Source organism: Sebastes umbrosus, chromosome 1 (assembly GCF_015220745.1).
Source record: "Sebastes umbrosus isolate fSebUmb1 chromosome 1, fSebUmb1.pri, whole genome shotgun sequence".
Classification (NCBI taxonomy): Eukaryota; Metazoa; Chordata; class Actinopteri; order Perciformes; family Sebastidae; genus Sebastes; species Sebastes umbrosus.
This window is the reverse complement of record NC_051269.1, coordinates 7,293,593-7,319,166: the sequence shown is the minus strand read 5'-3', so window position 1 is coordinate 7,319,166 and position 25,574 is coordinate 7,293,593. Positions and strand designations below refer to the sequence as shown.

The window sequence follows — 25,574 nt, the reverse complement described above, 5'->3', positions numbered from 1 at the left end:
TGTTCTGAGTATAACCCACAGAGAGCTGAAGTTAAATATCGGCAGACAAAAGAAAGAGAAATTGCAAATTTTGGCTGCAGCTCGTTGGTTTCTGCCTCTAAAACAATGAACAAAAGTGGCTTCTTAAATATCTGGCTCCAGTCACACTGTAGGCCTCACATGGCATGACTCTCAACCTCTAATTATATGAAGTCATTTTGTCGTTAATTCAGTCTTAAAATCTCTTTTTTTTTTTTTTAAAGCCACTATGTGTAGGATTTGAAAATGTATGACCTCCAAAAACAGACATTATGAGTCTGCTTCCAGACCTCTGAATCACAGCACACGTAATTCTTTTCTGAAATTCAAACAGGTCTGGCGTTGAGCTTATTGACGGCTTTTTCCTGTCTGGTTAAAATCACAATCAGAGCTTTATAATCGGGCTTAAGAACGAGGATGTGGTCTTCCTACGTCACTCACAGCCTATAAACTGACAGCAGAATAAATTGGCACAGAAACAGAGTTGTAAGTCGACTTACAGACTCAACAACTCTTAAACTGAATCATGAAAAATGTCAAGTTAACCCAGTGTTTCATAGTAGAGGTGCCCCGCCTCTGCCTGAAATAAAGAGCGCCTATGAATTATAATATGAGGTTTAATGAACTTCAGGGAACAAGCAAGTGGCACAGAAAACCTTCCGAGTCTTTACAAAGCCGGGGGAAGTTGAGACTAACGAGCCGATCGGTCACAATCAGCTGCTGAGCTGCAGGTCGAACACCGAGCTGAAGGTAGTCTGATAATCACCCAGTTGGACACACGTGTTACCCAACAGTCTGCATCAAGATGAAGTTAATGTAATGTTTGTGTTCACCGGCTGGACTTCGTATCATTTATGGCTGTGATCAGACACGATGTCAGAGACCAGCGTGCACAGATTTCAACACAGGAGGCTGCACCATCCTCCATCAGGATTGTCTTTTTCTTTTTACAAACTTCCAACATCCTACACATAGTGGGTTTAATGCAAGTGAGGACAGAATAGTGTCATTAATTTAATAGCTGTTTCAAAAAGAAAATCAGCTCTTTACAAATATTGTTTTTGTACAGAAAGTCTTTTAAAGGAACACGTCACCCAAAATGTTTCGTATATCAACTCACAACTTGAAGCCTGGAGAACCGGATGATCCTCCTTTCCTCACATTCACTGGAAGAGGTTTCTCCTAAGTTCATCAAAGACTCACGATATTAAAACGTCAGATCCTGCATGGCTTTGAACACGGGTCTAAATCTGAGGGATTGTAATTTAATTTAAAGTTACTGTATTTAAAACACTTGAAGGTATTCAGAGCATATCATTGACTCCACACGGCTCTCAACGTGGCGGATTCCAAGATGGCGCGTATTCGTTCCAATGAGACTGCTTGCCTGGGACATACGCCAAAAATGTCTTCTAGCTTCCGGGTTTACTTCCGTGGTATGCGGCTCACTGAATATGCGCGGGAGGTGATGTTTCCCCTCGTTGGGCCCGCCTGCGAGTTCCCGCTCGACCCGTAGACTTTACAGATGTTTAAATCACTTTTCTGGGCTCTCGGAAAGTTATATAATAATAAATATAAAACCTCCGTGGATCAAAAATTCATAATAGAAAGAATCATAATCAACCTTGTTTGCAGTTCGAGGTGTCCGGTCAACAGTTTTACAGACGTCTCTTTAATAATGGTGGCCGATGGGGAAAATGTTTTTTGGGTCACAAGGGGATTTTTTGTTGCAATACCGCAAGTGGCCACTTGAAAAGAATTGGTGAGCATCGGCGTCGTATCCAGGTCTCATTATACATCCATGGGCCAGCAGCTAATGGTGCTAACAGCGCTAACAGTGTTAACCTGGGGGGGGGGGGGGAACCGGAGGGTGGGCGCTACACGTCCACGGTGACGGCGTCAGTCGGGACTGTGTTATCAGCGGTAAACGCCATGTGAGCGTAGTGCAGAGCGGCGGCCGTGAGTGGGGCACGCTCACGTACACTAAATGGCACCTCGCCCAGCCCCGCGATGTCAACAAAGCACAGAGAAGCTCTGATTCCAACACACACAGAGGGAGAGAGACTTCATGCTCTGCTCAGGTAGACATTACTCCTCTATATCTTTACATAGCAAGGAGTTGTTAGCTGCTATATTGATGCTCTGAATATCGAATTTAGCACCTTTAAACAATAAATTCCTGACGTAAAGAGTGCAACTGTAGAGAAAGTAAAGGAGATATTCTGTATTTTTTTTATTGTCAACAAATCCCATTAGAAGACCAAAACCAACAATGTGTTAGTCCGTCTCTCAATACATTCTGATCTCCCTACGCTGTCTGCGGAACTCCAAGCCCAAAGCCCGTTGGTTCCTACTGAAGACTTGTCTTTTTCTTGTAACACAACTGGCCACTGTAGTTTTTATCAAACAAACAGGAGGAAATAGTACATTTTTTGGGGACTATTTTCAGCAGCGGACTAAGCCACATTTGGTGCTCTCATTTCATGGGATTTGTTGACAAAAAGAAAAGTATAACTAAACTTATCCTTAAAACCTGCGACCGATAGGTCTCAATACATTTTGTTATATTGAGATCAAAAAATAACTTTCTCGTCCTCATGAGAAAACATGAATTATGGCTATCTGTGATTCTGCAGTCCAGGTTACATTAGCTGAGTAACTGATTAGAAAATTTGGGGTGACGTATTCCTTTAAAAAGTCTCCCGTGCCATCTCATCCTCACCCCTCTGGAACAACGGCTCGACCGCAGATCTCCTTAACAAACATTCAGTGTGGCGGTCTGAGCGTTGAGCGGCGCTGAAGCAGGACTTAAAAACAGGAGGGAGGGAAGGAAGTTCCTTGTTTCCAGATGAGTCGTCCTCCTCTCTGCTCTTAGTTCAATCACAAAATGTCTCACGTCGACGTCTGACTCTGTCCCGTTGGCATGGAATTTAACAGCGGAGAGCAAAATTCAAAAAAAGGTTCCTCTCCAGAGCTTCTCCACGACGAAAAGAGAGACAGAGGAATTAAAAACGTGGCTGATTTGAAACCTCTCTGTCTCTCTCTGTGTTTCTCTCACTCAATCTGACAGAAGACAGAAAGACTGCTCCTCTTCTCTCCGTCTCTGTGTGTCCACGTCTTGGTCTGTTGTTGCACCGTGGAGGTCAGCGGGGGGGCGCTGTTAGGAAGCCTTGCCCAGCTCTATCTTCTTCTGGATGACCCGAGCTGAGTGGTAGATGAGCGAGTCGATCAGACCGGCCACTGCAGGAGGCGAGGAGACGGCAAACGCAAGAAGAAGGAGAAGAAAAAGAGAGTCAGATTTCATCCTTTTCATTTTAAATTTCTACTATTATCAGGTAACACGCAGCATTAAATGACGTGGTCACAGAGAGGGACTGACCTGTAAATACGCCTCCAATAATGGCACAAACTCCTGTTAAGAAGTGTGTGAACGATCTGAACACAGAGAGAGAGAGAGAGAGAGAGAGAGAGAGAGAAAACAATAAGGTTTAAAGAGCATCCTTCTTTTATTCACATAACTGAGCTTCCTCCATAAATATGTGACAGATTGGCAATTTAAATATACTTCTTGAAACCATGGCATAAATGACACTTAAAACCATTTTATCTTAAAAAAACACAATGAGTAGGATTTTCCTGAAAACAATATAGACTCATATACAAAAATGATCCCTCTCAATCATCCCTTGTGACCCTTCTAGCAGTGTGTGGTGGTGTCTGTATCTAAAGAGACCCTGCAGCCCTCTGCCGGGATTTTATCATGCTGTTGTGTTCGGGACGTTTCTGGGCGTCAACCATTATAAAAATGTATCGACCAGGTGCCAGATCGTAAGCACGCATCCAAGAGGAAGCTACGAAAATGGCGGACACAGCGCTGTTATTTTTAACATTTTGCCCTCTTTGGAAATAGATGGCAAAAAAAACGTACAACTCTTTTATGCAGTTTTGTTTTCTACTATTATTATTTCTTCAAACCATGATTGCTACTGACGCATTATAAACGTGTATGTGCAATAGATATGTGTGTTTATTATGTGTATACATTTTATTCAATATGTATTTTTTAAGTGTTTTTATGTTTTTTTTATTTTGTATTAATTTTTCTTTATTATTTCAATTATTTCTTTTAATGTATCTTATATTTTCATTTACTCATTATTATTATTATTATTATTATAATTATTATTATTATTATGTAGTTAAAGTATATTTGATACAAGGATAGGTTCATTATCAATAATATATCATTACCACATTTTTTTTCTATAATTATTAATTTGTTATTTTATTTTATTTTATTTTTCTAGTTTCAATATTTGTTTTAAAAACAAAAAGAAATGTTGACACACGTTGGAGTAGAATTGTAAAATAAGTCTTTCGCTAATAAAAATAAATCTTTGAAAAAACAAATTATGTTGTTGGATAATTTCTGTTACTTCACTAAGCTAGAAGACTTCTGTACATGAGTTGAAAAAGACGCACTCGAACACACCAAAAGGCTAAAAGACTCAGAAGAGTCAAGAGACAGTTTTCCAACTTGTGTATGAACGAGACGTTACTGAAAGTATTACTAAAGCGTTCAGCGGTGCTGTGACTGACCTGTGTTTCTCTGTGAATTTAACCATCATGGGCGACAGCTCATATAAAACAAAGACGCCCGGCAGGCCCTGGTCTCCTATTAGCCCGTTGGCCACTTTCTCGTGCCTGGTGACCGAGAACTGGTTCGTTTTTACCACCTGCAAAAACAACATGACAACAAAACATTGTTTTAGGGGGATTAAATGTATTCTGGTACGGCTTTCAATTAAACTCTAGATTAGATAAAGACAAACACAGTTAGAAAGATAAATGCATGTTTGCTTTATGATTTTTAAAGGAATACTTCACCCACAACATGACTATTTGTATATCAATTACTCACCAAGTGTTACCGTGACACATCTGAGTCCACCAATCTTGTTTCTTGTTTGGTTTGATAACGTTTGAAATGAAAGAGGATGTAAAATTACTCACCTCTCCGTCAGTTTTCACGTAGATGGTAGGAACAATTTTCACAAAATACTGGTACATCATCGATGCTGCGGGGAGAGACAGGAGATCCGTGTTAAAACTAAAACAGAAGACAGTCGTCCATGCTATAAATGTTTGTTTGTTTCATTTGTCTGTTTGTTTGTGTGTTGTCATGGATGGTTGCTCTTGTTTTTGATCATTATATGTACTGATTTTAACATGTAACTTCAATGATTACTTGAACTATCAACACCCATCAAGTGTTGGAAATTAGTTTTAGATAGTGTTCAGTACACTGGACACTGCTTTTGCAACTGTCAATGATTCTCTGTACTTGTCCATTACAAATAAACTAGTGCGGTCAAAGTAAACGTGATAATAACGTGTTACCGCAAATTCATTTTAATGGCACTGATTTTGGCAACGCATTAATGCCAATCAAAGGTTATAGCGGGTTCAGTTTTAAAGCTAGAGTGAAGATACTGGTATCATATGAAACTAGTAAACCTAATGAATCTATTGGTACCAACTATGTCATACTAGCTTGTCATGAAGAAGGCTAAATAACGCTCCAAATGTACGCTAAATTTTGGCGAGGAAAAACTGGCGCTTTTCAAAGGGGTCCCTTGACCTCTGACCTCCAGATATGTGAATGTAAACGGGTTCTATGGGTACCACATGCCCACTTTATGATAATAACATGCAGTTTGGGGCAAGTCATAGTCAAGTCAGCACACTGACACACTGACAGCTGTTGTTGCCTGTTGGGCTGCAGTTTGCCATGTTATGATATGAGCATATTTATTTATGCTAACTGCAGTACCTGTGAGGGTTTCTGGACAATATCTGTCATTGTTTTGTGTTGTTAATTGATTTCCAGTAATAAATATATACATATATTCGCATAAAGCAGCATATTTGCCCACTCCCATGTTGGTAAGAGTATTAAATACTTGACAAATCTCCCTTTAAGGTACATTTTGAATAGAAAATGTGTGATTAATCACGATAAACTATTTTAATCGACTGACAGCCCTAGTTTAAACCTGTTTACTCTGGTTTAAAGCCTGGCAGTTCTGTACTGTCTGTAGCCAGTCTACAGTTTTGTTAATTGATTTCCAAGAATAAATATATACATATATTCACATAAAGCAGCATATCTGTCCACTCCCATGTTGATAAGAGTATTAAATACTTGATAAATTTCCCTTTAAGGTACATTTTGAACTGATAAAAAATGATTAATTTGCTGTTAGTCATGATTAACTATGGACAACCATGCGATTAATTGTGATTAAATATTTTAATCGATTGACAGCCCAAAAATAAACTTAGTAAAGTAAATATGTAAAAATACTCCTTAATTCATCTAAGTAACATTTTTAATTCAGGACTTTTACTTGTAATGAAGTATTATCAGACTATAGTATTTAACCTTTTCTTCAGTAAAGGATCAAGGACCGCTGGAGACTGCCCTTTAACTCTCAATAACAGCAGTGATGGTCCTAAACCACCCGGTGTCGCTGTCTATCTGTTAATCTCGTCCTGCGGGTCGTGTCTCCTCTTGATGTGTCTCCTCTGTCTCTATCCGGTTATGGAGGTCTGCTAGTAAAGATCATTTAAACGCAGCTTCGCTCACAAACACCACAGATCCTCCGCTCAGGAACATTAAACAACCAACACTAGTCTAAACACACTGCAAGGTAAGCTGCACCTCTGACTGAATGTGTATGAGCACGTTGATCACAATGAACCACGTGGTGTGAGAGGACGTGTCGTGTTTATGTGTCAAGGCCACATCAGCCTGCTCGTTAGCATGCTGAGCTAGGTAGCATGCTAACGAGCACAACAAGCTATGGCAGGATAAAGAGAGGATTTCACATTAATCACTATGATGTGGTGTTTCTATGCTTACCTTTAAAGACTGTGGTTAAACAAACCGATGAGTATTTCTCCTCTGTCACGTTAACAGCACTGATTAAGCTAACGTTAGCCTAGCTCACAAGCTAATGCAACATCACTGATTACTTGACGTTAGCTGCAGGTTCAGCAGCACAACCTCATCATTAACCAGCAGCTTACCTTCACATGTCTGTAGTTAAAGCAATGTGAGGAGCTAGTTTAGACTGTCAGCTCAGTAAGCACTACATATCCAGTATGGACTGGTTAGATAACAGTAATAGACTAGTAGCAGCAGAGCTGGATGCAAAGGTCAAATGCCTGACTGTTGTTGTCTGGGGCTTTATTGTTGTGAGGTGTTTAGTGTTTTTGTCTTCTGGTGATGAAGATATAGATGATTAAATCAAGGGGCTGGGCATCACCTCCTCATATAATCACATTTGTGTCAGTAGTCACGTTGTTGTGAACAGAGCTGAGCCAGACTGAGCCAGACTGAGCCAGGATGAACCAGGATGTGGCTCAGCACCTTCAGTCCTGCTCAGTATGTTGTTGATGTTAGATGCTACCAGATCATACTGTATGTCACTCTGTCTACTGATCCTTCTCTCTCTTCACCAGGAACATCGACAGATTTCAACCTATTTTAAGTTTAAAAGATACAGAAACAACTGTGCATGCTTTTTGTCATCACATCTGGATTAAATGGAAAAAAACTGTAGGCTGGCTACAGACAGTACAGAACTGACAGGCTTTAAACCAGAGTAAACCGGTTTAAACTAGGTCTGTCAATCGATTAAAATAGTTAATCGCGATTAATCGAACATTTTCTGTTCAAAATGTACCTTAAAGGGAGATTTGTCAAGTATTTAATTCTCTTATCAACATGGGAGTGGACAAATATGCTGCTTTATGCAAATGTATGTATACATTTATTATTGTAAATCAATTAACAACACAAAACAATGACAGATATTGTCCAGAAACCCTCACAGGTACTGCATTTAGCATAAAAAATATGCTCAAATCATAACATGACAAACTGCAGCCCAACAGACAACAACAGCTGTCAGTGTGTCAGTGTGCTGACTTGACTATGACTTGCCCCCAAACTGAATGTGATTATCATAAAGTGGGCATGTCTGTAAAGGGGAGACTCGTGGGTACCCATAGAACCCATTTACATTCACATACTAATGGATTCATCAGGTTTTTTATAGTTTCATATGATACCAGTATCTTCACTCTAGCTTTAAAACTGAGCCCGCTACGACCTAAAAATCACAAGTTGTGTTAATGCGTTAAAGAAATTATTGGCGTTAAAACAAATTTAAGTCAATATGTTATCGCAATTTTATTTGTATGCTGCTCTTTTAGTACTTTTATTTTATTATTTGTTTTTATGTGAAGCACTTAGTATTTTTTTTTGATAAGTGCTATATAAGTAAAGATATAATACTGTGTTCTTTCCTCTCCAGATGCCAGTGGCTGTAGGTCCGTATGGCCAGACTCAGCCCAGCTGTTTTGACCGGGTCAAGATGGGCTTCATGATGGGGTTTGCGGTGGGAATGGCTGCTGGTGCCATGTTTGGCACGTTCTCCTGTCTCAGGTAACTCTAAATATTCTGCTTTTTATTGAAACAGCAATTGCATGTGTGGTGAAATTGAGAATGTGGACTTGGTTTCCATTAAGACCAGATGTTATACTCCAGTACTTTACTTAGTGGCACAATTGCCCCCCAAATATTGTGACTATAAAATTGGCTTTTTATACAAATGACAAGTCATTACCCCCAAATCCAGTTGTTACATCCTCAATACTGGCAGCCACTGCCAACCTTTTAAATAACTAATGTGTCATTTTAACCATTTGTTGTAATCTGTCAGCTCGCTTTGAGGGGTCGCGGAGGGAATTATTGTTTTACTGTTAAAACTAGAGCTGCAAGATTAAGTTAATCGATTAGGTTTCAACTATTAAATTTATCGACAACTATTTTGATAATATTCGATTAATCGGTTTGAGTGTTTTTTTTAAGAAAAAAAAGGACAAATTCTGTGATTCCAGCAGTGTGAATATTTTCTGGTTTCTTATCTCCTCTGTGACAGTAAACTGATTCTCTTTTTCACTGATATTTTATAGACCAAACAACTAATTGATTAATCAACATTGAAAATAATCGTTCGTTTCAGTTGACACTTAATAAAAACTAAAAACGGTCTCTTCTGTCTCAAGGATCGGCATGCGTGGCAGGGAGCTGATGGGAGGAGTGGGGAAGACCATGATGCAGAGCGGGGGGACGTTCGGCACCTTCATGTCCATCGGTATGGGCATCCGCTGCTGAGGAGGACAAGGAACTACCTCCTCGTCCACCTCCTCCTCCACACAACTATACAGCTATGGGACATTTCCAGAAACTACAACGACAGCTCTCTATCTGCACGATGCTGTCACACTCTCAACGACAGTCTAGTTTTGTCAATAAAAGTTCAGATTTGTCAAATGGATTTCAGAGTGGATGTGTTACACTTTCTGGTGCCGCCAACATCCTCACGCAAAACGGCAAATTTAATCTTGAAGGAAATTTGCACCTGCAGAGAAAGCACACCTTTTCTCTGCTTAGTTGTTTTAATTCTACATCACTACGTTAGTCTCTCTTACTATGCATTTTCTGTGATTGTTGTGCAAAATGCAGCTACAGAAAGAAGCAAAACCTAAAGTTTAGTCCAAATGTATGAAACTGGTCGAGTCAAACCAGATGAGGGCTTTTGCCTGGATGGTCAAACATCTTGTTCTATTTGGGTTAAACTCTTAGCAGGTCATTTCAGCCCTCGAGCCAGAAGCTGAACCTGCAACGTTGTGAGTAGAGCTGCAACGATTAATGGATTAGATGGCAACTACGAAATTAATCACCAACTATTTTGATAACCGATTAATCAGTTTGAGTCATTCTTTAAGAACAATAAAGTCTAAATTCTCTGATTCAAGCTTCTTAAATGTGAATATTTTCTGGTTTCTTTCCTCCTCTATGACAGTAAAAACTGAATATCTGAGTTGTGGACGTCATCTTGGGCTTTGGGAAACACTGGCCCACATTTTTCACCATTTTCTGACATTTTATAGACCAAACGATTAATAAAGAAAATAATTAACAAATTAATCAACAATGATTGATGATATATATATATATGTTCCTCACATGTGCATTAGATAGGGACAGTCTACATGGTCATAACTTTTTGGTGGTGCATGGACATCCACAAAGATGAAGAAATTAATGTTGCAAAAATTACGTCTTTGGCTCTGAAAATTTGAACTAAGCATAGACGTTATTGAGACGAATGATGCATTATTTTACTTTGAACACTAAACTTTAGAGTTACACATCTCTTTGTGTTTTTCCTGCCAGCATCATATTAAAAAAAACCCTGTAAAACCGTGAAATGACTGACCTTGTGGCGCTGTGACGTCCGTGTCGTCCAGAGGGTTAACGATGCCGGGGTAGTCTTTACCAAACGACAGGTGTTTTATCAGATGGGTCATGTTTATCTGCAGGACGACGGACAGAAAGATCACAAGTTGGCAGACTTCAACAACCCTTCATAGGAATTATTTGTTTTTGTGAACTATCATGGTGTCAGGACGTCAAACACAAAATCATTTAATTGTACAGTTTGTCACCTCAAAAGCCTTTTCCTAATTTTTTTTTTTAATAAGGGGTGTCGTGAACTGTTAATATTCTAAATTGTATATATAATACTATATACAGTCAAAAAGTATAGAAGCAACTGCCGCTACCGCCATTTTGGACTGCAAATGCTTATTATATTTATAATATTTTATAGTTCAATACAGGCCGTTTCAGTAGAATATGACATTAGAATAAAAATAATTTAGTTTTACTTTTGTACGGCTCTTTGTAGGCGGACGTTTTACTGGCGTCCGGTGGTCGCTTTCAGTCCAAAATGGCGGAGGCGTAGCTCTGCTGCTGGCCGCTGATAATGCAACGGAGCCAACTATTGACTTTCATTTCTTGGCAATGTACGTTCTTTGTTACAGTCAACTCAAGTTTTGGGTCACGTTTTTTCTAAAATTATATGAACTACCAAACAAAATAATATTTAAATGAGCAAAGAAAAAATAAAGTTTTGAAAATATAATAGTTGCAGAAACTTAAAAGAAACTTACGTTGTCTAAGCCGAAACTCTGCAGGTCGTGAACTGCAAACACAAACACATCACATCACTTAACACGTTAATTACAGAGACTTCCAAACACACATTTAGTAAAGAAAAAGGAGTGTGAATGTATCCCAAGTTACCGATCTGTCAGAAATGTGAGTTATTGATCAGTTTGTGATTGATCACTGCTCATTGATTCAGCTGTTCAGTCGGATTAGTTTATAGATGAAAGGGAACAAGTAAAGCTGAAGCCAACAGTCACACACACAAGTTCAGAAATCAGAGTTAGTAGCTGCAAGTCACATCTGGGGTGCTTTTCGTTATGCTTCTGCGTCCCCTCGCGTCTCTTCCTCGCGTCTCAGCTCCTCCCAGCGAGGACGCGAGACAGAGACGTGAGGACGGAGGAGCCGAAGCTGCCAAATGAGAAATCTGCGGTTCCACAGTGTCAGTCTTCAGCAACGTCAGTTGCTTCAAACTGTGTGCCACATGGTGGAGGTGCGGCATTTATACGCCACGCCATTTGATAAAAGACTTAAGTTGGCGTAATGAAAAGCACCCCTTGGTCTCAGGATGCTGAGCTGCTGACCTTTGACCTCCCTGAAATGTGGCTGTTTGTGTTCATCAACAGTCGTGAGGTACTTGGTTTGAGACATCTTTAACTTAAATTGTTATTACTACTTCAGAATGACGTCGGCATGCTGCCACTTCATGTGGGATTTATTCCTGTAGAGTAAATAGTGGCAGCTTTTTAATAATGTTATCTGTAAATCCAACATTTTTAAATGAAGTCGTTTTCACTCCATGTCACAAAATGTCTGCGTACTTGCAATGAAACTTTCCCATACACCATATAAACAGGTTACTGTGGAGGAATGAGGCTGTTCTCAGAGGTATTTGTAAGATAAAGATGGACTTACTTTCCACAGCGTGCACTGCAGAAAGAAGAGAGAAGAGTCACTATAATGATGCAGGTAGACAACAAACCAGGTGATGTTAATGTGTATGAGGGCTGCACAACACTGACAACGTTTTATTGGAGATTGTTTTATAAATCTGATTTCATTAAGACGTGAACGGTGACACGCGAGGACACAGCTTTCACCTCAGGCTTTGTGCTCATGATTTGGTTGGTTTCAAAGTATTAAACTGATTTAGAAGCTCTAGATTTTACACAACAGCAGAATATCTCATTGAGGAGGATTATTTATTTTTCTGTGCCAAAGAAAAATGAGCTTTAGGAAATAAACTTCTGTCAGGGTGATGGTGCAGCCTCAAACACATGACGCAGCGTTGAACACTTTAAAAGGTCAGTCCAGAGACTAAAGGGGAGTTTGGGATCAGAATGAGGGGGAGGCTGCTTTGTTTCAGCTGCAGCCTTGTTTACAGTCAAATCCTCAGCACAAGTGATTCTTGTCTCTTTGTTTCTGCTGCTAAGCATTCAAATATAACGCCAAACTGAATTAGTTTAATACATTCAACCAGAGCTAACGTCGCAGAACCAGAGATCAGAGGATTGAGGATGGAGGCATTCTCCATTTTAGTAGCCAACCAGCCAGATGTTTTGGTCTTAGTCGACTGAGATTTCTTTAAACCCCCTGAGACCCGCAATCCCGACTGACTTTACTGTCTTTTCCGACGCTCTTGTAGGTTCAGTTTTAGGACTAGAGTGAAGAGACAGATATCATATGAAACTACAAAACCTAATTATCTAATAATCTATTATTACCAACCATGTCATGCTACCATGTTGGCAAAAACTGGCATGGTTATTTTCAAAGGGGTCCCTTGACCTCTGACCTCAAGATATGTGAATGAAAATGGGTTCCATGGGTACCCACGAATCTCCCCTTTACAGACATGCCCACTTTATGATAATCACATGCAGTTTCAGGCAAAAAACATGCAGTATCATGCAGTATAAATGTGTTATTTTCTCCTATTCTAAAATGGTGATGATGATTTGAATATTTCTGCATACTGGTATTAATACAACAGTATTCATGTGTGATGATGTTAGTCCCATAGTAGACATTTCATTGTAGTAAGACATTGTTTTGAACTCACTGTATAAAATGACCTGTGGTGACCTCTAGGATAATCACAGCCTCAATGCAATTCTTGCAGAAATCTCCAAATGTCAAAAGTTTTTGATCAAAAATCACAGCATGGCTTTTTCTATGGTGTTCCTCAAGGTCTTGGTGTCTTAATGATGGATTTTGGAGGGATTATTGATCATTTTTATCAATTCTCCAGTGGTAAAAAATGGTTAAATTTAGCACCAAATCTGTGTAACAAATGATATCAACCCCAAAAATTGCTGCAACAACTTATGAGACATAATAGAGCATGAGGATGATCATCAGATACTTCTATCACCATGTTCTAAACCCTTATACACTTTTACAATTAATTAATGAATTAATTCATGTTTATTTCTGATTTATGACGAGAACAACTTGATGATGTACACCACTTCTATGTGACATCTACTGCTGACCTGCTATCTCCCCTTAAAAAAGACAAAAAGGGGTCTATTGTTGGTCTCAAAGGATTAATTGATTAGTCATTTTTCATGCTGAGTGACTTATATCTGAGAAACGTTTGAGCACATCTCTGGTAAACACCAGATTTAAAGTGCTGCTTTTGTGTGATTCTTTGTGGAGAAACTCAGAGTTAGTCGATTAAGAGTTTCTTCGAGAGGCAGCCTATAAACTGTGGCACTTTTCCTGCTGAAGTAGCCGTTAGAGAAGATTTATTTGAGCATTTGATGGCTGGCGATTGTTTCTTCTCTGGCTGAATATGCAGACGAGGGAAACTTTTAGCAGGCAGGCCAGTCAAGATAATAACAAGCAAACGAGCAGGACTGACACACAATGATGGCAGAAAAGCAAAAGTCAAACAACAGCAGTCAAAGAGAGAAACAAATGAAAGAAATACAAATGCTGAGGAAAGCAAATGGTGCTTTGCATTGATACAAATGATCAGAGCAGATACAGTAAAGGAACTGACTATTCGTTAGCTTATGCAAAATAACCTGTTTAGTTTCAGTGTTGAGTTACTGAGCCCCATCACGGCCTAAATGAGGTTTCTGAGGCTGTTTCACTCGACAGGAAAACAATTCTGGACAGAGACACAGACTAGAGAATTGGTGCCTTCAAATGAAACTCATGAGCTCATGTTTACAACACGGGAAGTCGTGTACACGATATGCTTAGCGTTCAAGTGATTAAGTCTTGAGAATACCGCTGCTAAGCAACGGCAATATTAACGTTACTGTTGGCGTCTAGAAGCCCCAGAGGCTAACAAGCTAGCAACTGGTTAACATAATGCAGTAAATGCAAAAGACATAATGACAGAGGAAGAAGATGAGGCCGTTGGGAATATCAACATTTTCCTCAGACATACTGTATAATACAATTACGAAGAAAAACAATATACAACTAAAACGACAATATATTAACTTATTATGCACCGAAAAATGAACCTCCATGGCCTCCGCCGTTTCTGACAACGTCAACAAACACGTCACAACTCGTGAACTCGGAGCTTTCAGAAACTCAGAGGGGGGCGTTCATATGGACTCTTCTAGTGAACACAGTAAATACGACCCCATTTGAAGGCACCGAATGTTGCATCAATCAGATAACACTGGCATCCGCTTTAGAAACCACGTACCAGTCCAACTCTAGGAGAGGAATGACGTGGTGTCATGTGACATCCATTCATCTTCTCATTGATTGAGATTGTATTTTTAGTTTGGCATTTATTTTTAAACCAAATTACACTCCATTCTCTGATAAAGACTGGGAGATGCGGCTTAAACCTACATAAAAAAAGGCTTGTAAGCAGACCTGGAGCTACAAATTATTTTGTTAAAATATAAAAAAATATATATAGGTGCCGGGTTCGAATCCGGCCTGTGGCCCTTTCCGCATCCACTCTCTCTCTCTCCCCCCTTTCAAGACTCTATCCACTGTCCTGTCATAAAAAAATGGAAAATGCCCCCAAAAAAATAACTTTAAAAAAAAAAAAAATATATATATATATTGTGTAAGTTTGATGCCTGCAGACATGAAACCAAAGCTTCAACAGAATGCAGTAAAGCATCTATGAGCTGCTGCCTGACCTGCTTTACCTGCTTCACCTGTGAGACTCAAACATCAGACGGGCTGCACAACACCAACACTGTGTGTCCTACGCCTACATCTTCATCATTCAACTTCTAAATGTCAGTTTTAGTGCACAGACGTGTTCAAACAGAATATCTCGCTGATTAACGCTGGTGCTGGAAAATCTCAACATGCAATCAGGCCTGATTGTGTGCAGCCCAAGTTGTGATTAATGGATGATGTGTTAATGGATGGGTGGATCTAGGACGAGGGATGATGAATGGATGAGAGAACAGAAATAGTCAACGTTTCTGAATACCCGTTATTTTAACATTAAGCAATGCACTCCGATCGATCGGCCACCGGTCGTCATCAGCTGATATTCGTTCGAAGTAGTTTGATCAGTGGTTTCTATAAAGACAAAAAACGTCTCTGCACGCCACTAGAATGGCTTCACCAGAGTTGTGTTTCTATCAGGGGTGATTCACCTATGTATCGCGATTGTTTTTTTTACGATTTTGAAATAGATTTTTTAATTCCAGAATCAATATATTCGCTTCATTTGAGTCTCTGTGGAGGTAGAAGGAAGTTACAGCTTTTATTATTGTAGTGTGAGTAACGTGACGTCATATTCGTTCCGTATCCGTCAACCAAAACAAACCACAGCAAGCCGAAACGAGAAAGTATAAAGCGTTGGAGGGTCTGCGTGGATACGACCTGCACCATCACATTTTAAATCCAAAGTGGTAAACACTACACATCCAGTAAAGGATGGAAACACTTTGGATTTCACACATTAAAAGCAGAGCTGGACATCACGGCTAAAGCTGCATGCTAACTCTGTCACGGAGAGGAAACGTTATCGTATCGCGGTAACGTGCGGTCGAGCCGGCCGTCACTCTCATCTCCGCGGTCAAATGGGCCGACGCTACAACTGTAGAGCACCCATATACTGACATTTATGTTAAATGCATTCAAACGGCCCAGATGGAGCTGACCATGGATGTATAAAGAGAACGGAGCTGACGGGAGAGCTAGAGACCACCTTGGAGAAGTTAGAGGAAGTAGACACGTATGAATACGTCCAGTTTTCAAAATAAGGTGTTAACAATTCCTGACAATGACTGATATATTTGACTTCAGGACATCTCTGACTACATACATGCTGAAAATTAAACATTTTTACTGGATTCATTTAGAGATTTTCCAAAGTAAAAGTCCCTAGAAGTGTATGATTCAACTTGTTCCCATGGTCTAGTGTAAAAAAAGTTGACAACAATCACAATAAAATCGCAATATTGAATCGACTAGGCACCAAAGTTTCGTGATAGTATCGAATCGGGAGATAGGTGAATCGTCCCAGCACTAGTGTATTGTGTCTTCATCAATAAAAAGGTAGTTTTAACACAGGAAACTAACACAGGGTGTTCAAAAACCTTTAACTGGTTCTGTGTGAGGAGAGAGGATGAACGGCAGGTCTTACCGTGGACATGAGACTGCTGGAAACTTTTTCCTGGAGCGAAGTGGAAATTTCCTGCCACCTGAGACACAAAGAGGAGGAAATAATAATAATAATCCAATCAGTATAGTAAAAGGGCCGCAAAATAAGACATTTCAAGAATAAATCCAGAGGCTGAGTTCAAGATCACACACTAACATACTATTAATACTAAATATGACGTCAAATTGAGTACGTAGTGCGTTCACACTGCACACAGTTTGTGGATTTTGTGTACGTGAGAAATGCCTGGATGTATGGATGGAGTATGTGACGTGAGCTTACTGGACTCTACTCCTGGCCGGGGGCAACACGTTCTCACTCCCAACATGTCAAATACCGACGCTTAGTCAGTGTTCTTCGGCATCAGAGTCTGACGCACAGGGTACCCCTCTTTACGTTACTTTAGGATGGACCGGGTCCTCTATTATTAGAGTCTATTTTGACTCTACTCTAAAAATTTCAGATTTTCCTCCTCATAGTGGGCCTCATACTCCATCATAATATCACTGCATACGAAACAAGGTTATGTCTGGAACAGATGTTGAAGGAAAGAACACACGAGCAAGAGAAGACCAAATTTCATTGTGAGGAGCGATGATAGTCTGAGGAAGAGTTCAAGCGTGTTGTGTGTTTGTTCTTGTTAAGAGCTTCCTGATCTTTTAAGGAACTCTTAAATCATTTCTAACATACACTGCAAACAAACAACTAAGAGTTGTAGGTTATCCAAGGTCTGGAAATACAGGATGTTGTTCTTAAAGTTAAAGTTACAAATGTTCTTCTGAACAGTTTTCCTGGATGTCCTCCAGACAGAAACGAGGCTGCTGCTCTTTGTAGAAAAACATTACTTATGAGACACTACTAACAATAATTCACCTTGTTGACCTCCAGGAAGCCGTAAACCTGGCAGCCTTCGTTCTTCTGCTCCTGCATCCTCTGTGTGAAGCCCTCCCTCTTGCACTGCTCGATGGTGTCGGCGCTCTTGAACGCCCAGCCTCGCCGCCGGTACGCCTCCCGCACGTCATCACAGGTGTTACAGCATCTGCAGAAACACACAAACACAGCAAGCAGAAGCAATGCAAGTAAATAACAAGGTTATACAGACAACACAAAGAAATACAAAGCAGAGCCTGTGTGTGTGTGTGTGTGTGTGTGTGTGTGGCATGGGACGATATGATCATTTCATGTCACGATTATCCTGGCCAAAATAATTGCGATTCAAGATAATTATTCCGATAATCATCAAAATATGCTCAAAACTCTTAAAAGGGCACTGCAACATACTGGAATCACTTTACCTTACATTTTCTTAAGAAACACATGTGTTTATTGCATCACAGATAGGACACATATTGTTTTTTAGTGAAAAAGAATTCAGATTTCCAGTTTCCGAGCACCAGAGTCCCTTTAGAAAACCTCTCATTTTACTGCAGCGGGGTCTGACCGTGCCTCCGTTCCCTCCAGCGGAGGAAACGTCCACTCAGCCGTTAGCAGACAGCAGTGACGTAGGTTACAACAGTAAGCGAATCAATCGGGTTATTAATAATGTGAACGCTAGCACTAGCTGAGTCAACGTTAACTGTGCTAAGTTTGGAAATAACTGATCCAGATTTTTTGAAATGGGGTTGTATGTATACTCCTGTGTTCTGAGAGGTAAAATTACTGTTTTTGTGAATGGAGTCTGGTGGCTCTGAACAGAGCTATATAACAGCTTCAGTTCCCCATCAGAAAGGGAATTCTGACGGCGATGTAAAGCGGTTGTGGAAGGGAGCAGCAGAAAAACAGATTTTAGACAACTAAAAAATCAAATATCAGTTTCAGTGTACGCTATATTTATAATATTTTATGCTTTACCTCGCTATCAGACAGCCCTTTCAAACAGGGAACTATGATGTAACGTTAATACACTGACTATAAGGATGTATATATACTGTTCACGTAGCAGCGTAATCGTGCAGAAACCTACGTCAGGTCACATGGGGAAATGGTTTTTAGAGGGACTTGAAGAGAAAATATAATTTTGACCCTAAGGACGTATTCACACCTGCCTTGTTTAGTCGGTTGAATCAAATCCTGGAGCGTTTACCCTCTTGGTGCGGTTTGTTTGGGCAGGTGTGAACACAGCAATCGCACTCGGGTGCAGCACCAAAACAAACGAACCGAGACCTCCTTGAAGGGGTGGGGCCCAACTGGAGAAAGCATTGCGCCTTTTTGGATTAAACCAGCTCTGGTAGCCAGCTGCGCTGTGCATGTGAACACCAGACAACATTACTACAAAAGAGCCTACGCTTGCCCTCGCTATTCAAATCAGTACTAAACAGGTGTAACGTCAGGCTGTGTTGACACTTTGGCGACTCCAGAGCATCAATACATCGTTTTCCAGTCACAGCCGAGCCTCATTTACAAACTGTATCGTTTGCCTTGAGTGAAAAATTGCTACGAGGTAAAAAAAAAGAAAAGATGACCAGGGCCAAGATCAAGCCGCGTAGTTGTCTCTCCATTGTTGCGTTGTGGAAGTGCGCAATTCTTTGTTTACTTACGGGAGTTTTCCAGCATGGAAATTCTGACCAATTAAAGAGCAGTTTCTTTGCGCACCAAAATGTTGGTCCGCTTGTAAATGCTGCCGTGTGAACACAAACCAAACTCGAGGCAATATGCAGCATGGTAACAATCTGGTCCCTGATTCGGACCAGAGCAAACGAACTACAAGTGTGAAAACGCCCTTACTTGAGGTCTTCAGTCTCGGCTCCGTAACAGCTCTCACATCTGTTTGGATCCAGTGAACTGGGGTCAAACACTTCACCATCGTCAGCCATTCCAAGGTCTACACACAAAAACACAAAACCATGATTTAGTTTAACCCTTCAGTTGAAAAAATTCCAGATGCAGACGTTCTGGCAAAAAAAACATTAAAAAAAAACTAACTTCAACCTGGTTCATCTTATCTTTTGCAGCCATGTATTCCAGTGTCATCTGTTAACACTGTTGGCAAATCAAAAATGTGCACCCAAACTTTCCTGTTAGACTACCTTACAGTGTTCCGTTAACTCCACTGTTTACCTAAGAAAAGGGAGCAAGCAGCGGAAGGATCACTCAACCTATTTCCTCTACTCACAGGAACCTGTAGCAACCTGACCACATCAACGTAGCCCCTGTAGACCCCTCCATCAGTGTGAGGAGGTCAAATGTCAGAGCAAAGTCAAAGTTTACCATGTTTCTCTGCCTCGGTGGTGACGGCTTTAAAGTCTTTGTCCAGTCGCTGTTTGAACAGATTGTGTTCAACGTCCAATTGCTGCTCGCCGGCCACGTCCATCGCATCTATACTGAGATCTGAGCGTGAAAAGAAAAAGAATGGGTTGTTGATAATTAACCCTCTGAGACCCACAATAGACCCATGTTAGTCTTTTTTAGGGGTATACAGGGGGTCTTTAGGGGGAGATAGCAGGTCAACAGTAGATGACACAGAAGTGGTGTACATCATCTGAAAGCTGAAGATTAATTTGAGATGCAGCTCAGCACTGTGTGTCAAGATGTACCAGTCATAAATCAGAAATAAACATGAATTCATTAATTAATTAATTATTTAAAATGAATTGTAAAAGTGTATACGGTTTTAGAACATTATTATATAAGTATCTGATGGTCATCCCCATGCTCTATTATGTCTCATAAGTTGTTGCAGCAATTTTGGGTTGATACCATTTGTCACACAGATTTGGTGCTAAGTCTAACCATTTTTTACCACTGGAGAATTGATAGAAATGATCAATAATCCCTCCAAAATACCACATTAAGACACCAAGACCTTGAGGAACACCATAGAAAAAGCCATGCTATGATTTGGGATCAAAAACTTTTGACATTTGGAGATTTCTGCAAGAATTTCATTTTTCGGCGATTGGATGGCGAGCACTTCTGTTGTGTAAACTGCTCAGAAACCCCCTTATTGTCAATCTAGCTAAGAAAACCATCCGTCCTCTGAATGCTCTAGGTCTCTAGTTTGTGACTGTAAAGTTTCATGAGGCTGTGATTATCCTAGAGGTCACCACAGGTCATTTATACAGTGAGGTCAAGTTTCAAAAACTGGTCTCACTAAACTGAAATGTCTCTTATGGTGACTAACATCATCACACATGAATACAGTTGGGCTCATTGGATCCACAAGAGTCTCAGCTTTACAGTGATACCCAATTTATGTAATTCAAGACTGTTTAGGGACCCCAGTATGCAGAACTATTCAGACACACCATTTTAGAATAGGAGACAATAACACATTTATACTGCATTCAAAAAACTGGATGTGATTATCATAAAGTGGGCATGTCTGTAAAGGGGAGACTCGTGGGTACCCATAGAACACATTTTCATTCACATATCTGGAGGTCATAGGTCAAGGGACCCCTTTGAAAATGGCCATGACAGTTTTTCCTCGCCAAAATGTAAAACTTTGGAGCATTATTTAACCTTCTTCCCGACAAACCAGCGAGGTAACAGCAGTGCTACTTACAGGCGCAGGGCATGTGAGGGAAAATGACGTCAATGTTGATTTTCAGTTTGTCTCCTCGCGACGTGTCGACATAAAGCTCGGGGTGGACCTGCAGGGAGACAAACAGCAGGGATTCATGTTCATATCAGTCAAAACACAAACATGTCTGACATTGATGCATGGTCTAATATATACATATATATACATTTCTCCCCCCAAAAAAGGAAAAATACACCCACACTACTGTCCTACTGGCCTTTCTAGCTATAACAAAAGACATCAACTGACAACAGCTTTGTGAATTTCTGTCCTTGATTCATTTTATTGAAGCTAACATGTTAAAATGTAACAGTCAGTAGTTTATCTAGCATCATCTGATGAATATAAAACTGTTCCAAGGCAAAAATAATACTGTCAATAATGTTATTATCATGATGAACAACTATAACTCCATGCTAGTCAGTGGACAAAATAGCAGCTGTTTATATGTCATCTGGATAATCAATAAATGAGGCTTTGTGAAAAGTTTGACACAAAAAGTCCAAAAGTCCTGCTTTTGGACTTTTTGGCTGCACACACACGTTATACTGCGTCTGTGTTAAGAGTCAAATGTGATTTCACCTGGAGAATTCCTCCCACTAAACGGACAATATCAGATACTCAAGCGGTGTGGATGAACTCACCTCTTTAGTGAGATAGTACTGCAGCTCAGAGATGAACAGGATTAACATGATGACGCCACTGATGATGGTCACTGCAGAGACACAGAGCGAGTGTGTGTGTTAGACAACAGAACAGTCGTTTTATATCAATCTGTGAGAGCGAGAGTTTAAAGGAAAAATCCCTCAAATTGAATTCTGTTTTTAAAAAAAAATCATACTTCATCATAGGTGAGAACATTTTTTTTTTAATGTTTTTCACCTTGTAAAATACATCCTCTTCCCTCTATCACTCACATCAGCCTGATATCTTCTGTTTAAGAAAAGTGTAGAAAATCTTTTATCTTTTATTTGTAGCTCAATAATAAAGAGTATCAGACTGCCAATTAATTAATGTTATTATAAAGATATGTGTATATGTATTGTAATTATTGTTGCATTAATGTGATTATCACTTTAATGTTGCAGCTGGTAAAGGTAGAGCTCATTTATCATCATAATTTAGGCTATTTGTTGATTATATTTTGTATTATTAAAGGTACAATTGATAACATTGATAACATTCAGCCACTAGATGTTGCATTCTCCTCCCCCCCCCGTTCCACTGCATTTACTTCACAACAACTTGTTGCCAGGCACTTTTTGTGTCCCTCCTCAGCAGTGACGACTATGAACATGGTCCTGTAGTGAGTGATTTTACTGACTGGTGCAAATCATCCTTTTAAATCCTTGATCACTCAGACAGATCCACGCTTTGTTTAAAGTGACGCTTCCTCCCGCCAGCAAATGTTTTCCCTTTATTTAATAGGTATGCTCCTCTCACCGCTCATTATCACTTCTGACGGATTGTGCCCCGGCTGTATGAAAAGGAGCGCACCCATATCTTCCACAGAAATAAACAAAACATTCATTTTGGACCCACCAACATTTTTTTAAATGATTAATTCACAATCATAAAAATCTTTTTCAGGAAAAGCCAAACTTTCATTGGGCACATCTTTAAAGGCTCTGTGGATGTATTAGTTAAAAAATATATATTTGAATACATACATTTTAATCTAAATCTAACTAGTAACTATAGCTCTCAGATCTCTGATACCTCTTTCCCACCAGTGACCAGGGTCGGACCAGGGTTATATCAGGGTCCAATCACTGTGCAATTGTGTTAATAGTCTGTTTATTGTCAATACTGTATATATTGTTCCTATTTTTATATTTCCTTCTATTTAAATTGTTCATACTTTATTTGTCTGTCTACTTTTGTTTTGCTTTTTGTTTTTACTGATACATCTTGTTTTTTGCACTATCCCCTTTGCTGCTGTACACTGCAAATGTCCCCACTGTGGGACTAATAAAGGAATATCTTATATCTTATCTAACCCATGTTCAACCCTTCTTTTGTCAATTCAAACCAAGCCAGTCAACACGGGTAAATCCCTGGTCATGACAGTTCAGATACGACCCTGGGTCAACAACCCTGGAGCAACATACCAATGAGCTCAGGTGATGTAGTGGAGTGGAAGTATAATGAGGCAGAAAATGGAAATACTCAGGTAAAGTAAGAGGATGTCAAAATAGTACAGTACTTAAGTAAATGTACTTTCCACCACTGGGTTTCTTAACTCTTAGCCTCTTAGCCTCTGTGCTGCTGTAACATCTGGGGACATACCAATGAGCTCAGGTGATGTAGTGGAATGTAGCAGAAAATGGAAATACTCAGGTAAAGTAAGAGCATATAATATAATAAAGTAAGAGTATGTCAAAATAGTACAGTACTTAGAGTAAATGTACTTTCCACCACTGGGTTTCTTAACTCTTGGCCTCTGTGCTGCTGAAACATCTACATTCCTCTCTGGGGATCACTAAAGTTTTATCTCATCTTAAATCTAAACCAGCAGCTTGGTTTGTAAAGCTGCCATCACTCATGTGAAGTGTTCATGGTTTGTATCAAACAGGCTAAAACATACAACACCTCTGGTATTATCATTAACAGAACACATATGTGGTAAGCTGCCTGGCTGATATCACTGAAGTTCCTCTTTCAGCTCCATATGCTGGTCATGTATGAGCCTCTTCATCACCAGCCTGGTTGCTATGATGCTCTGTCACTGAATAGAGACAGTTCAATGTGTTTATTCTGCTGCCTTCAGGCTCACACGGCCTTACAGAGACAACGGTGACACGGTACCGTCATGTGTTTTATATGTATATGGTTTAAAGGAGAGAATGGTGAGTGAGCCTTGTTGTTAGCCTAGCAGCTACCAGCCATAGAGACAGGCAGTGAATGGCTGCTGCTCTGCTGTGTGGTCTGTCTGGTCTCTCTGGTCTCTGTGGGTGAATTAAAGGTGAATTAAAGCCTCTCACCGGTCGCTCCTCCCCACGTCTTCACTCGGAAATCCTCCAGAGTTTTGGGATAAGCGTCAAACTGTTTCAGCTTATTTAACGTGTCCATTTTCTCCGGTAGAAAACCTCCGTTAAACACAAATGTTACCGACAGAGTCCTGCTCTCCAGACACACATCAGTCCAACGCGTTCACTTCCGGGACACGCAGGGCACGGCTCAGCCAATCAGCGCCGGCCGCGTAATTCAGCATTCTTTTTCTCTTTTTCTTTAATAAATAAAAAGTGAAAATACACAAAAAACATAAAAGAAAGAGTAAAATATCAACCAATACCACAGTGTAGAAATACTCGGTTACAGGTAAAAATCCTAAAAATAAAAAAATAAAAATAAATACTTTGTTAAAAGTAGAAAAGTATTACCATCAAAATATACTTAAAGTATCCAAAAGTAGTACTCACTACCCATTTCAGAATAATGCATGTTATATAATAATTAATGCATTAATGTGCATCACTTTAATGATGCAGATGGGTGCAAATGAATACATTTTAAAAATAATTAAAATATACACATAAATAAATAAAAGGGACAATTTAATAGAAGAGTAAATAAATATGGGAATTAATACAAAGATATATGAATAAAGAGGCAAATTAAAACAGAAATATCAATTTAAGTCACATTTTATCAATTAATGGCTACATTTATTTTTAATATTATTTTTGCTACATTTAATGACATATGTATTTATTTATGGAGTAATTTATTTATTCATTCAATTATTGTAGATTTTGGCTGGTTGCGTCCTCCATACTACTCTACTACATCTCAGAGGGAAATATTGTACATTTTTACTCCACTATTTTTATTTGATAAACTGACTTTACTTTGCAGATTTAGATAATTAATAAATAATGAAAAATTTAATTATAATGTTTTATTATAGATTAAACTACCCAGCAGTATATAAATGAGTACTTTTACTTTTGGTACTTTAAGTATATTGATGCTGATACTTCTGTACTTTTACTTAGGTCTAAGTAAACTTTTGAATGCAGGACTGTGGTATTGCTACTTTTAATTAAGATCTGAATACTTCTTCCACTACTGGTAAAAAGTACAACATTTGCCTCAAAAACGTGGTAGAATTCAGGTATAGCAGAAAATGGAAATACTCAAGTAAAGTAAAAATACCTCAGAATTGTACTTATGTAGATTAAATATACTTAAATATACTTAGTTACTGTCCAACACTGCATGAAGGCTTTTTTTTTTTTTTAAGTTTCAATATAATTACAGTTTATCTTTTTATTTCACATATTTATGTATTAATTCATTTTGGTGTGTATTTATATTTTGTTTGAGTTGTAGTTATA

At 39.4% G+C, this 25,574-nt stretch overlaps 2 protein-coding genes across 3 annotated transcripts; one reads left to right on the top strand and one right to left on the bottom strand.

The window, feature by feature from the left end:
* Positions 1-333: 333 nt before the first annotated feature.
* On the bottom strand, positions 334-24,419 carry ergic3 (ERGIC and golgi 3). Of its 2 annotated transcripts, XM_037774506.1 has the most exons (14): positions 24,219-24,419; positions 21,879-21,949; positions 21,217-21,304; positions 19,920-20,039; positions 19,437-19,533; positions 17,586-17,751; positions 16,695-16,752; positions 12,020-12,034; positions 11,110-11,141; positions 10,374-10,470; positions 5,032-5,096; positions 4,618-4,754; positions 3,398-3,453; positions 334-3,258 (listed from the first exon to the last, which is right to left on the bottom strand). In XM_037774506.1, the coding sequence occupies exons 1-14, from the start codon at positions 24,304-24,306 to the stop codon at positions 3,179-3,181; spliced, it is 1,170 nt and encodes a 389-aa protein (XP_037630434.1). In that variant the 5' UTR covers positions 24,307-24,419; the 3' UTR covers positions 334-3,178. The 2 variants fall into 2 exon arrangements, with proteins under 2 accessions (XP_037630434.1, XP_037630442.1); XM_037774514.1 differs by lacking the exon at positions 12,020-12,034.
* Positions 6,561-9,428, top strand: romo1 (reactive oxygen species modulator 1). The gene is made up of 3 exons (XM_037774525.1): positions 6,561-6,731; positions 8,403-8,533; positions 9,157-9,428. Exons 2-3 carry the CDS (start codon positions 8,403-8,405, stop codon positions 9,263-9,265), a joined length of 240 nt encoding a protein of 79 aa, XP_037630453.1. The 5' UTR covers positions 6,561-6,731; the 3' UTR covers positions 9,266-9,428.
* Positions 24,420-25,574: the final 1,155 nt, after the last annotated feature.